At 49.4% G+C, this 14286-nt stretch overlaps 1 protein-coding gene across 1 annotated transcript in view; it reads left to right on the top strand.

Annotated features, from left to right (window-relative positions):
* The window catches only part of LONP2 (lon peptidase 2, peroxisomal), an 805754-nt gene that overhangs the window by 742006 nt on the left and 49462 nt on the right, over nt 1-14286 (top strand). Inside the window, exon 14 of the mRNA XM_086945449.1 lies at nt 5140-5330. Coding sequence (XP_086801575.1) covers nt 5140-5330 — 191 coding nt within the window. The remainder of the gene's footprint in view (nt 1-5139; nt 5331-14286) is intronic.

The following is a 14286-nucleotide window of genomic DNA, read 5'->3' as shown; positions in this document are numbered from 1 at the left end:
GAAAGTGTCCTTTTAGTCAAATGATAAATCTGCCACCAACTCTTTCCCATTTCTGTCATCATGTGCATTAGTCACACAAGGAGCCTGGTCTTTCTGGCAAATATGAAGAGGAGTGATGAATAACTGATCTGTGAGGGCAGAGCAAGTGGGCGAAAATGCCATTGTCACTTTTATTTACCAACAGTAACTGCCAAGAATTCATGAAAAACACACTACATACTGTGGCTCCTTTGGGACAATACATTCTGTGCTAACATCATTATTGCCTGTACTGGTCACCATATAAACAGAGCAGGCATCCATGGCCAATATTACCAGCACTAAGCCCCCAGCCAAACCCAGCCAGTGAGGAACTGGTGAAAACGCCTAAAGGAGAATGCCAAAAGGCAAACTTTAACCCTCACACCAACCTCCACTTACCCAAACGTGGTCAAAATTACCATTTGGGTACTCCCCGGAAACGTCCAGCAGTTCTAATGCAGGCTTTACTACCACTCCAGTGGCTCACAGACGAAATACTAAAACACTTTGAGTACCCATGTAAGCCCATTCCGAATCCATGAAGCCATTACACAGATTAGGGAGAGGCAACCTACTGTGACAGGTAAGCCGGAGGGAGGCAGAGAGCCATGCCAGAAAGTGGGTTATAAAACATTTGCATGAGAATAAATGCTCAGTTCCCGGGAGCAATGGCTCAAGCAGCAAGAAATTCGCCAGTGGAACTGGTGCTTGGTTGTAGTTGTACCAGACAGTCCTTAAACGAAAAACACAAGAGAATAAAGTTCCCAGACCAAAATGTAGGCAAATTTAATAAGCAAAAAGACTTGCTTTTTAACGTTTTAATAGAGAAGCTGCCAAGTGGAGAAGTGTGGCTCAATGGTTAGAACGGCAGACCCTGATGCAATGGTCTGGCCCGGGACCAGGGTTCAATTCCCCGCCTCGGCGGGTCTTGGGCTCAAAATTCCACGGACCTGATAATTCTCGCCTCGGTGCCTATTCCAATCATGGAGTCCCACTCTGCAACTCTGGGCAATAGCTTGCTTAATCTCCACAACGGCCCCCACAACGCTAAGGATGCCTGGCCTCCACCTTGGGGGTGCCCAGGAGTGGACACCTCACAGGGAAAGCCAGGATGGGTTCCACAGCGGTATTCGTACAAGCGCCTTGAGACCCTTGCGGGTGAGTAGTGCGCTATACAAGTATCAATTTACAATTTATTTATAAGAAATCACAGTGCTGCAACTCCAAATCCATCTCTGGGCTTTACCAGGAAACTGTTTACCTTGGGACTTGGTTCTCAAAATCCTCCAGTGAAGATGCTGAAGTCAGTAAGGGTACCTTGAAGTTCAGTATGTCATAATGGAGGTCCATCTAAAGATTTTAATTTTGGCACTCTCAGCAGGACAGTGTAGGGTTCTGGAATTGTAGCGGCAACTCAATGTTGGGGTAACTATGCTGCCTCACCCCAGTCTCAAGTTCTACCTTTGGACATAATTACTTTTCTGGTTCTCAAAATCATGCAGTTTGGCATTTGTGGCAGGGCTCCACAAGGCCAGGCACCTTCACCATGAAGTCCTCCAGAAGCCTCATTCTCTGTGGAAAAAGCTCCAAGCAGGATGAACCTGGAAGTCTTGCTCGTTGAGGGTTCACCCTCCTTGTAGTTAACTGAGTACTTTCTTGCAAGGTAAAAAAGAAAAAACGAAATCTCACAAAGTTCTTGCTACAAGGAAAGTCATGTCTTGTCTCTCCTACAGCTCCCAAAGTTTCAAAGCGATCTTTTAGGCACCAGAGTTGTCTCCAGCCAGGGAACTCTGAGGGTCAGGCCTCGAGTGGTCAGCTGGCTAGTCTTGAAAACACAGGGCCTTTCTGCTTTTAGATGTCTTGTAGCAGCATTAGGAGGCATGTCACTTGACTCTTGTAGAACAGTTGCGGTCCTTGGGTGCCAGCAGGAGTCAAGAGTCCTTCAGTCATCTGATTCCAGCAGTCAGGCAACATCTTCTTTCCCCTTCATACTGTTCTTGCAAGACCAGAAGTATTGTGAGGAAGTGGTGGTGAGGTGCATTCTTATTCTGAGTTCTAACCAGTGATTGGAGAATTTCCTACACAGAATCCTAGTAACTTCCCTATTGAAGAATCACCACCTTTTTTAGCACTTCCTTTCCCAACATACTGCAACACTTATCCAAGTCTCTCATTCAAGATGCCCCTAAACATCTTTCCTTCACAGGACCCTGGGGATCTCTTTCAGACACATCCCTCTAACATCTCATCCCTTCTCCCACTGCTGGAACTGGTTTTAAATATGCGGTATACACTAAAAAGTCTTGGGTGGCTCTGTGAATGAATGGGTTCAATTCTTGGGATCCCCATTTTGAAGCTTAACTTCAAAAGGCAAAGCTGGTAAGGCAGCTCTTTGTGCTGCTGTCGGTTCTTTTTCTCCCTTCCCAGGTGAATAATCCCTGCCAGTTTCTCATAATTGGCCCCTTTTCAGCCTTTCTGCTGCCAGAGGCAGTTCCACTGCCCTCCCGAAGGCCAATTGCTAACACCTGTTCTGTGTATTTCAGTCTGTGGAGCCAGGGGTATTAGACTAACCGGTTCTACATCAGTTTGCTCTCAGGCACCACGATTTGTTTCAAGAAGATATAAAAGGTTTTTTTTTAGATGAAATAGCATTATTGTGAAGAAACCCTGTTTACCACCCAGCAGGGAATGGTGTTGTCGAAATCTTTAACAGGGTTGTGATGGGTAGTGTTCAGGCATCCATTAATGCTGGAAAAAGGCTGAGTGAAGGAGTTACACAGCACCATTTGGGCATTTAGAATAACATCTACAGGCACAGGTTACAGACCGGTCAGGATTCTTAGAGGGAGGGAACCCTTTACCAAGGATAATCTAGCTTGGAACAATATGAAGGTATGCAATAAATGGTCTCCTGCTGTGGTGCAATCTAATTTAACCCCTCCCATGCTCGTGACAGAACCGTTCCATCACGCCCGTCGGGTGGGCTATGCTGGTGACGGAACGGTTCCGTCACAACCAGCTCGCCGCGCCTGCGCGGTGCGAATTCCGCGCCTGCGCTGAGCGTTCTATTAGGCGGGCGGGCCGTGATGGAACCGTTCTGTCACAAGCACAGCTCACCCACGGGCCGTGGCGGAGCGGTTCCGTCACGAGCACGGGAGCGCGGCGTGGCCCCGCCTCCCCCTTAGCGCTGCGGCGGAATAGCCGCTGCAGCGAAGGGGTTAAAGAAGATGCAAAAAGTCTATAAGACTTATTATGATAAGACACACAGTGCAAGAGATGTATATTAAGCACCGAGAAATTGGTTAGACAGTAAAATGAGGTGTCAAAACTAAATACGGAGAAAGTAAATTTTCACAACCCATGTAAGTAGAAGAAGTTTATTTAAAGTCAGCACATTTAAGTGACATAAAATTATGGTATTTTAGTTGAATGGCTAGGAGCAATAGAATCCTTGATTGGAAAATGACTGTGGATGGCAGTACACCAATGTCGATAGATTGGATGTGAGAGGAGGTAACAAAGGCTGGTGGAAAAGGATCTGTTTCTCCTCAGTGAAGAGGGAATAAGTGGTCCCAGTGACTGCACCTCCGCTAAGGAGGAGGAGCGTCGTCCCACTGCTTTGCAGCAGTGTAAATAAAGGAAACATAAAATGGTTTTAACTCCATGTTATTATCGTTTTATTTTTTCCTGCTGCAGTGGCTTTGCAGGGTGGGGCTGCTCTGCTCACAGAGCAGGGGGAAGAGTCCTGGGCACTCTGTAAGTGTGCATAAATGTTTTGCCGGCCATCTTGGGCCGGCTAAACAGTCATGCACACTTTGCATGTTCTCCACTCAGGCTGTATTACAGCCTGGGTGGCGAACATGCCCAGGCTCCCAGTCCCTGTTTGAGCCCCGAACCATGGCTCTCAGATCAATCATAACGCTGCATTGCAGCGTTGTGATTGCCTTAGGGTAGCCTGGGTGCTTCCTGTCCGGCCCGACGCGAAGGAGAGATGCAGCAATCAGGTACGTTTTTTGTTTTTTTTTACATCCCCTTGCCCTCGCCCCGCCACCCTGATTTGTGCCAGCCCCACTGAGTAGTCCTGTGATGCCACCTTCGGCCCAGACCGGTAGTGTAGTTGCAACACGCAAGGGTAGACCGGTAGTGCTACCTAAGAGATTGAGAGCTATGTTATGTAGTTATTATTCTAAAGAGGGGAATGGTGGTTGGTCTTATTAACTCTGTTTTGCAGGGAACTCTGCTTTTATAGAACTATTATACTATACCCATTTTCTTCTTTCCTTTAGTGAGGTGAAACCGTTGGTAAATGTGTTAAAGAAATGTATCCTGTTAGGAATTTGTTATATGTAAATGTATAAGTAGGAGGTCTTCTTCCCTACAGTGTTCTGTCTTACAGTGCTATGGTTCAAGTGTACATTATACATAAATAAATCTTTGTTATTATTGTGTCAAGAAGGGAGATGTGGTATGCTGGTTACCTGTCCCTAGGTAACCGGATGCCACAGGTTCTGGAATGTGGGGGAGTTGGGGACAAGTCTCCTGCTTGCTCTCAATAAATAAGTTTCTTACCTTCACTCGGTGTGGTGGCGTTCTAACAAAGAGGACTGTTTTTTCCTAAACTGGATGACCCCTTTAAATAAGTTTCCTTTCTTTTAATCAGTAAATTATGGGGTCATTTTCTTGCACTGTAATAGTACAAGAATGTTTTAAGCCTTCTCTGTCAAATATCTTGAGATTTCAGAGCTCTTTTTCTCCATTCAAATGTAAGCCCATCAGTGGATTTCCTTAGCAGCGATTCACAGGTGCATATTTGGTCACTCGGACGCCTACTTGACCTGTTATTTTAATCATCAGTTGTACAAAGTTTCTTTCTTTGTAAGGCGCGAGGTGAGTTTTGCACAGCATACATCACAGTGCGATCTGTAAAAACAGACGAATTTTTGTTTGAGAAACCACAGTTCAAACATTTCATTTGAAAGTGATTAGCTCTGTATAGATCAGGGATAAAGATCAGGGATAAAGATCCTAAAAAGGGTTCATATTATGTTTCAACTTTCATTCGAGAACAAAAACATCCATGAAAACACGTCTTTATTAAAATGTGTTTTGTTTTTCCAGCGTCGGGAAGTTTTGATCTCCTTGACAACACCGACATCCATCTGCACTTCCCTGCTGGAGCTGTTACCAAAGACGGCCCATCTGCTGGGGTTACTATAGTAACCTGCCTTGCCTCACTTTTCAGCGGACGACTGGTGCGCTCCGATGTAGCCATGACCGGAGAAATCACACTCCGCGGTCTCGTCCTTCCAGTAAGTGTATTTTGAATAAAACCATTTGCCTGAAAGTTCTTCAATTATTCCTGCACCGACTATGTATTCATAGTTGTATGTAGACACATGGGAGTTCCCAGGGATACGGTGTGATAGACTTCTTGACTGAGTTACAACATGGCGTCGGTAAGGGTAAATTACTATATATAGAATAATATCGGATATTGTGAATGAAAGACGTGTGCATAGCCATAATGCTGCATTTTTACTGGCTGTTCGCTTACGAATTTCTTTGAAAGAGGATCGTTAGCTGAGGAAAGCCGTAGCACAGACAGAGCCCACATGTCACCTGTCTGAGAAGATTAAACACAGTGGAATCAAGGGGCAAAGCAGTCTTTGTCTGGGTTACTTCTCAAGTGACTTGAATTTATAGGGTCTGGCTGTCATTTTACCCTCATTTCTAGTTATAAAATAATTAATATCCTGTTGTACCTGTCAAAAATCGATATCCACTCCAAAAGACTTTTGAAGAAAGTTCATTTTGTAGGTGCTTTAAGTTTAGACGTCATGCAGAATAGAGAACTCGACCCAGGTCCTTAGACTTAACATAGTTATTTCTCAGGTTGGAGTTACAGGTAAGATTCATATGTAATTCATAGTCTAAAACCTCAGCAGGATCAGGATGGCCTCACTGCTGCGCCCAAGAGGTTCAACTCCCCAAGTGACGATATAGTAAGGTTGGACGTAACAACTGAGATGACAGACTCACACAAAATGTGTTAACATTCTCAAGGACATACTATGAAAGCCCTCTATCAAGGATACAAAGAACAATGAAAAAAAGACAAGAGTGGGGCACTGTTGGACCTAGGGTATCCTAGACTACATAGGGTAGCCTGGCACAGTAGTGGATACAGCTAAACTCAAGGCGTTGGTTAAGTGCTTACAAGTCCCACTCACAGTAACTCAGTGATTAACCACTAAAACAAAAGACACAACACCGATTTTTGGAAAAATACCATTACCTTTTATAAAAAAATAATATGACTCTTCTTTTTATGCAAAATGGGTTTACAATTAGTTTAGCAATAATGCACCTGTGTTACACCAACCTCAGTATTTTTCCCACTCTAGGAATGCTAATTCATAGGTACATTTCCTTTGTAAGAAACTGTTATCAATCAGTCATCACAGTCAGTAATATTCACTATACAGGTTACACATTTACATTACAGACCTGGCATGTACATTTCATTACAGATTCAGTGTGCCACTTGCAGTGATATTAGCCTGCTTCAGTAGTTATTCTCAATAAGACATTGCATCAGACTCCAGCATCACTACTCTGCATTCAATTCTGTAAATACCCTGGGATACAAAGCTAGACCTCAGCATTAATTAACGTTGGATTCTGTAGTGTGCTCTTATTCCTCCTCTCCACAGCTAAGAGTAATAACCAGAGTTAAGTTATCCCCAGTTCTCAGGACTTCCCAGGGGCCCCTCTTCCCTACTCCTTACTTTAGCGTGGGGACGATGTTGTCCCAGTCCCCACGCGTCACCGCTGCCTTAAGGCTCCTTCCGGCTTCACTGCCTCACTTTCTCTTCCTCCCGCCGAGCCGGCGCTTTGCTTGGGGCTGGGGCGGTGGAACGACGGTGATCACAACTCCCCCCTTCCTGCTCGCGTCAGCTCCTTTCCGTGACACTCGAGCGGGGAAGGGCAAAGACGAAGCAACACACCTTGGCCTTCTTTCTTCTCCTCACCAGGAAGGATTGGCGCCCTCTGCGCGGCGGTCCACAGACGATCCGGAGACGCTCCCTCGGCGTCTCTCCTCAGGCCATACACTTCCTCACCGGGCATGCGCGGAAGCGCTCGCTCTTCTCCCGCCTCCTCCGGCGGCCGCTCCCAGGAAGGACGCTACTCGCCTGGACCTGCTCGGTTATGCTACCCCTCTTGCCTTCAGGAGCGGACGTGCTCAGGGCATGCGCGGAAGCGCCTCCGCACTCTCCAAGCCTTGGGGTGATATTGACGCGGCCGGTGCCCCCGGGGTCCCGCAGACGATCGGAGCAGCGCCACTGCTCTCCTTCAGTCACTTCCCTCACCGGCTCCAGGGGAAGTATGTCCTCGAGCGGCGCCCTCGCTCCCCAGGACGTTTATGGCTCCACAGACCCACGTCTTCACCAGAGCACAACAAGGAACTCCAGCCACGTCACGGGGATCACAGCTGTTCTTCCACGCTGGTAGGTGCAGCGCTGGGCATTGGCAGTTAGGGAAACCCTCTACTCAGAGCGTTCTGTCAGGATTCGTTGGGGTTCAGATTTAGAAGGGTCTTCCTTCTCAAGTAGATTAATTTCCCTGTCAGCAGTTGATGTTTGGGGAGGGATTGCTCAGAGGCTGAAGGGGGAACGTCTCTCTGTAGTGACTGTCTGCCTCAAAGACAAACTAGCTGCTCCCAGTGCGTCCACCTCCTCTCACCACTGCCTCACTCCTCCACTCTTGGGTCAGCACAAAATGGCTGCTGGTCACTGGCCTATATATAGGGTGGCCTGAGACCTGTAGAAGTCACCAGATGATTCCGGAAAGTTCCTCATGTTAGCCTATGGGCCTGTCCTCCAGTAGTGTCCGTTATGGCAGTTGGTGGACACCATTTTAGGTTTCTGGATGTCCCTAGATTTTCAAGGGGCTTGACTAGGCCTCACAGGTTATGAGGGAAAAATGGCGTCATAGCCAAGGAACACCTAGCCCCCTGACAGCACTGAAAAATCCTGGTGGACATGTATAAGAAATAAAAACAGAAACTCTGGGAGGCTAAGGGGGACAAAAATAAATAATAATGGTTAGAACATCCCCAGAAGCAGACAGGTCTAACACGCGTCCCCCCCAGCTGAAAGTGGGGAGAACTACCCAACCCCTTGGGAGTCCTCATCACTAAGGCGGAAATACCTGGATAGACCGTCTGCATTGGCATGGTCCGTCCCAGGTCGGTGTTCCACCCTAAAGTCCATTCCCTGTAGGGAGATGGACCACCTTAGCAATTTGGGATTCTCCCCCTTCATTTGCATCAGCCAACGAAGGGGGCGGTGGTCAGTCTGAACTAGGAAGTGCGAGCCAAACAAGTATGGCCGCAGCTTCTTCAGAGCCCAAACCACCGCAAAGGCTTCTCTCTCAATTGTACTCCATCTCCTTTCCCTGGGGAGTAGTCTCCTAGACAGGAAGACCACGGGTTGATCCAAGCCCTCATCATTTAGCTGCGATAACACTGCCCCAATGCCATGTTCTGACGCATCTGTTTGGACAATGAATTCTCTAGCAAAATCAGGGGCCTTGAGAATGGGAGCGGAACACAATGCTTGTTTCAAGGTCATGAAGGCTCGCTGGCAAGCCTCCGTCCAGACTACTCGTCTGGGTTGTTTCTTGGAAGTAAGTTCAGTGAGGGGTGCCACAATGGTGCCATACCCCTTCACGAAGCAACGGTAGTATCCAGTGAGGCCCAGGAAGGCTCGGACCTCAGTTTGAGTCTTGGGGGGCTCCCAGGCGATGATAGCCTCAATCTTTGCCTGGAGGGGCTGCACCGTCCCTCTGCCCACCAAGTGACCTAGGTACACCACCGACCCCTGTCCGATCTGGCACTTGCTGGCCTTGATTGTCAAGCCAGCCTGTTGCAGGGCATGAAGAACAGCTTGCAGGTGCTGCAAATGGTCCTCCCAGCTGCTACTGAAGACAGCAATGTCGTCCAGGTAAGCAGCAGAAAAAGCTTCCATTCCAGAAAGGACCCTGTTCACCAGCCGCTGAAAAGTGGCAGGGGCGTTCTTGAGCCCGAAGGGCATCACACGAAATTGGTAGTGTCCCTGAGGTGTAGAGAAGGCTGACCTTTCCTTCGCCTCCTCGGTAAGGGAAATCTGCCAGTACCCCGAAGTTAGGTCAAAGGTACTTAAGTATTGGGCAGCTCCCAGCCGGTCAATAAGCTCATCCGCCCGGGGGATGGGATGTGCGTCAGTCTTGGTTACTGAATTTAAGCCTCGGTAGTCCACACAGAATCTCAATTCAGGTGTGGTGCCTGGTGGGGCAGCTTTTGGTACCAAAACCACCGGGCTAGACCAAGGGCTACCAGAAGGTTCAATCACTCCTAGCTCCAGCATCTTGGCGACTTCACTTTTGATGCTGGCCTTCACCTTGTCCGACAGCCGGTAGATTTTAGACTTCACAGGTGGGCTGTCTCCTGTGTCCACGTCATGGGTACACAGGTGGGTCCTACCTGGGACAAGGGAGAACAGAGAAGAAAATTGCTCTAGGATCTGGCGGCAATCACTCTGCTGTTCAGGAGTCAGGGATGGCGAGAGAATCACTCCCTCCACCGACCCATCCTTTTCTTGGGACGAGAGAAGATCAGGGAGAGGTTCACTTTCCTCTTCCTCTGCTCCATCGGTTACCATCATTAAGACAACCTCGGGCCTCTCATGATGTGGCTTGAGGCGATTGGCATGCAGCACCCGGTGGGGCTGCCTCAGGGTCTTAAGATCCACCAAATAGGTGGACTTACCCTTTTTCTCCAAAACCTCAAAGGGGCCTGTCCAATGGTCCTGGAGGGCATTTAGCTCTCCAGGTTCCATTACCCACACTTTCTGTCCAGGCTCCAGTTCCACTGGGTGAGCGTTGTGGTCATACCACTCTTTCATAACTGCTTGGCTGGCCTCCAAGTTGTCTGAAGCTTGCTTCCACAACTTAGCCATTTGGCTCCGGAAGGCCAGCATGTAGCTCACCACGTCCTGGGGAAGCTTCCTGGGAGTCTGTTCCCATCCGTCTTTCACCAGGCTGAGAGGTCCCCGTACAGGGTGCCCGTACAAAAGTTCGAAGGGACTGAAGCCCACTCCCTTCTGTGGCACTTCCCTGTAGGAAAATAAGAGACAGGGTAGGAGGACGTCCCATTTCCTCCGCAGGCTCTCAGGTAGACTCCGTATCATACCTTTCAAGGTTTTGTTAAACCTTTCCACAAGACCATTGGTATGTGGGTGATAAGGAGTGGTAAACCGATAGGTAACGCCGCACTCCTTCCACATAGCCCGCATGTATGCTGAAAGGAAGTTAGTCCCCCTGTCGGACACAACCTCCTTGGGGAAACCCACTCGGGTGAAGATCCCCATCAGGGCCCTTGCCACTGCAGGTGCAGTGATGGTCCTCAGAGGTATTGCCTCTGGGTACCGTGTGGCATGATCCACCAGAACCAGTATGAACCGGTGACCAGCTGAATTTGGTGGATCCAATGGCCCTACAATGTCGATGCCCACCCTCTCAAAGGGGGTGCTAACGACAGGTAGTGGTTCCAGGGGAGCTTTTAGCTTCACCCCTGTTTTCCCACTGGCTTGGCAAGACACACACGTCCGACAATATGTATCAGACGCCACTTTCATTCGAGGCCAGTAGAAGTGGGGGACAAGCCGGGCAAAGGTCTTGTCCTGTCCTAGGTGTCCTGCCAATGGTATCTCATGAGCCAGTTCCAGAAGAAAGGCTCTAAAGCATTGAGGGACCACCAAGGCCCTGGATGAACCATGTCCAGGCGCCTTGGGCTCACTGTAGAGGAGTCCATCCTCCCAGTAAATCCGGTAGCTCCCTACAATGTTTCCTGCTGCCTGGGCTTTGGCCTGTTGCCGCAGCCCCTCGAGAGTAGGACACTCTTTCTGAGCTTTGCAGAACTCTTCCTGGGAAGGACCTCCCTCCACATGCCATTCAGTAGGGATGGGTAGGTTCTCCAGGGAAGCAACATTCTCCCCTGTGGACTCCAGATCCACCTCCGCAGGTGGCCCGTCTGTCTCACGAGGTGGAGATGTCGAGGCAGGGTCCTCCGGCCTCCTGTCTTCTCCTCTCTGGCAGCCGGCTGGGCCATTGTTCCAGGCTCCAGCGTAAGTGAACTCCCCCTTCGGGCAGTCGCGGACCTTGTGCTGACACAAGTCCAGTCAGGGGGTCCCAGCATCTCAGAGTGAGTCTGGTACTCCACCCTCCTCCAAGCATTGTGCTCCATATCATTCCCTAACAGGCAGTCAACAGGCACGGCAGGGCTTACGGCAACTCGAAGTGGACCTGCAACCCCTCCCCACTCAAAGGGAACCTCAGCCACAGGGTAGTGGCCCAATCTGCCGTCAGCCATTACGGCGGGATGGAGTACATCTGGGATGACCTGCTCTGGAGACACCAGCTGACTCCTTACCATAGTCATGCTGGCTCCTGTATCTCTCAGAGCCTCCCCTCTACGGCCATTGATGGTGACCCACTGCTCATACTTAGTAGTATTAGAAGGCAGTTGGGTCTTTGGAACCATCTCCTTATCTCCCAGGGACACTAAAGGGACACCCGCCCGCTCCCCTCCATTACCCAAAGGCATCTCCTCCCCGAGCACTACACTAGTTATTCCCGGGGCTTTTCCTCCAGTGGGAGGGGGTGGTCTTTTTGGGCATCTCACATCTCCCTTATAGTGTCCCACACCACCACACTCAAAACAATGAACAACCCTTGGCTGCTGGCTTTGGCCAGGGGTAGGGTTGCGAGGGGGGTTACTCTTAGGGATGAATCCTCTGCCCCTTCCTTGCGAAGTATTTTGTGGCCCTTTTGAGAACTCCCTCTTATTTTCCCCTCCCTTTTTCTTCTGGGGGGCGCCCTGTCCATGCTTCTGGGAATCCCCTCCAGTCCCCTTAGTCGACACCCGGGTACTAACCCAGATGTCCGCCTCCTCAGCAAGCTTCCTGGGGCTGGTCAGCTTGCTGTCCACCAGATGCTGTCGTAGTTCGGGAAGACATTTCTCGAGTAGGTGTTCCTTGAGTATGAGGTCATATAGTCCCTCATAGTCCCCTACCTCGCTGCCTCTCACCCAACCCTCCAGGGCCTTCCTGGAGTAATCCAAAAAGTCTACCCAGTTCTGCGTGCCTAGTTTGTGGCTGCCCCGGAACTTTTGCCTATACTTCTCAGGGGTCAACCCAAACTTTCTTAACAGCGCTGACTTCATAGCCGGGTAGTAGGTCTGTTCACTTGGATCTAGGGCCAACAAGGTATCTCTGCCAGTGGGGGGCATGTATTTATATAACCCACCCCCCCAGTGGGCTTCCAAGATCCCATGGGCCCTCAGTGAGACCTCGTAGGCGGCTAGCCACTTCGCAATGTCATCACTGGGTACATAGCATGCCATAATATCTTTTGGTAGGTACGGTCTGGGTTCCCTGATGTTGGTCTGGGTATCGCTGCCACCATTCTCTGATTTGGGGGTTCTTAGGTTTAGGGCTTGTAAATCCATCTCTGTGATGGTCCGCTCATGCGCCAACCTCTTGTCCTCCCTTTCCATGTCCATCCTGGCTAGTTCTATCCTCGTCCTCCTCTCCTCCCTCCTATCCTCTAACTCGGCGTCGGTCAACCCCCTCTCCGAGACACTACTGCCCACTCTGGAAGGTGTCCTAGGACCTGTTAAAAGGTTCCCCCCTCCCGCCTGGTACAGTGTTGTGGTCTCCAGGACAGTGTCCCTGTCACTCCCCTCAGGATCTACTTCCTCCCCGGAATGAGCCTCCACCCATGCCCGGATACTGGTCAGCAGCTCACCTTTCCTGGCGCCTTTCTTAAAAAACACCCCTTGCTGCTGACACCAGTCCTTTAGTTGGGTCACAGTAAAGTTGTCCAGCTCTTCCACATTTATCTCCATTTCTACTTAGAGTATAAACTTTACACAGGAGAAATCCAAAAAGTGACCTGGGGTCAACCTCCACCCACCACCAGTAGTTAATTTAGAAAAAGCAAAATTTAGATTAGGAGGGCCGCAGGGAGAAAACTCCAGGTGAGGTCCCGTGGTAGGCACTGCGTTACTCCTAAGTGAGTGTAAGCACAAATCTGTGATCCCACCGCTGAAACACCAATTATGTTGGACCTAGGGTATCCTAGACTACATAGGGTAGCCTGGCACAGTAGTGGATACAGCTAAACTCAAGGCGTTGGTTAAGTGCTTACAAGTCCCACTCACAGTAACTCAGTGATTAACCACTAAAACAAAAGACACAACACCGATTTTTGGAAAAATACCATTACCTTTTATAAAAAAATAATATGACTCTTCTTTTTATGCAAAATGGGTTTACAATTAGTTTAGCAATAATGCACCTGTGTTACACCAACCTCAGTATTTTTCCCACTCTAGGAATGCTAATTCATAGGTACATTTCCTTTGTAAGAAACTGTTATCAATCAGTCATCACAGTCAGTAATATTCACTATACAGGTTACACATTTACATTACAGACCTGGCATGTACATTTCATTACAGATTCAGTGTGCCACTTGCAGTGATATTAGCCTGCTTCAGTAGTTATTCTCAATAAGACATTGCATCAGACTCCAGCATCACTACTCTGCATTCAATTCTGTAAATACCCTGGGATACAAAGCTAGACCTCAGCATTAATTAACGTTGGATTCTGTAGTGTGCTCTTATTCCTCCTCTCCACAGCTAAGAGTAATAACCAGAGTTAAGTTATCCCCAGTTCTCAGGACTTCCCAGGGGCCCCTCTTCCCTACTCCTTACTTTAGCGTGGGGACGATGTTGTCCCAGTCCCCACGCGTCACCGCTGCCTTAAGGCTCCTTCCGGCTTCACTGCCTCACTTTCTCTTCCTCCCGCCGAGCCGGCGCTTTGCTTGGGGCTGGGGCGGTGGAACGACGGTGATCACAACTCCCCCCTTCCTGCTCGCGTCAGCTCCTTTCCGTGACACTCGAGCGGGGAAGGGCAAAGACGAAGCAACACACCTTGGCCTTCTTTCTTCTCCTCACCAGGAAGGATTGGCGCCCTCTGCGCGGCGGTCCACAGACGATCCGGAGACGCTCCCTCGGCGTCTCTCCTCAGGCCATACACTTCCTCACCGGGCATGCGCGGAAGCGCTCGCTCTTCTCCCGCCTCCTCCGGCGGCCGCTCCCAGGAAGGACGCTACTCGCCTGGACCTGCTCGGTTATGCTACCCCTCTTGCCTTCAGGAG

This window comes from Lissotriton vulgaris, chromosome 12 (assembly GCF_964263255.1).
Source record: "Lissotriton vulgaris chromosome 12, aLisVul1.2, whole genome shotgun sequence".
Classification (NCBI taxonomy): domain Eukaryota; kingdom Metazoa; phylum Chordata; class Amphibia; order Caudata; family Salamandridae; genus Lissotriton; species Lissotriton vulgaris.
Note: the sequence above shows the minus strand (reverse complement) of the source record. Positions and strands in the feature narration are given on the sequence as shown.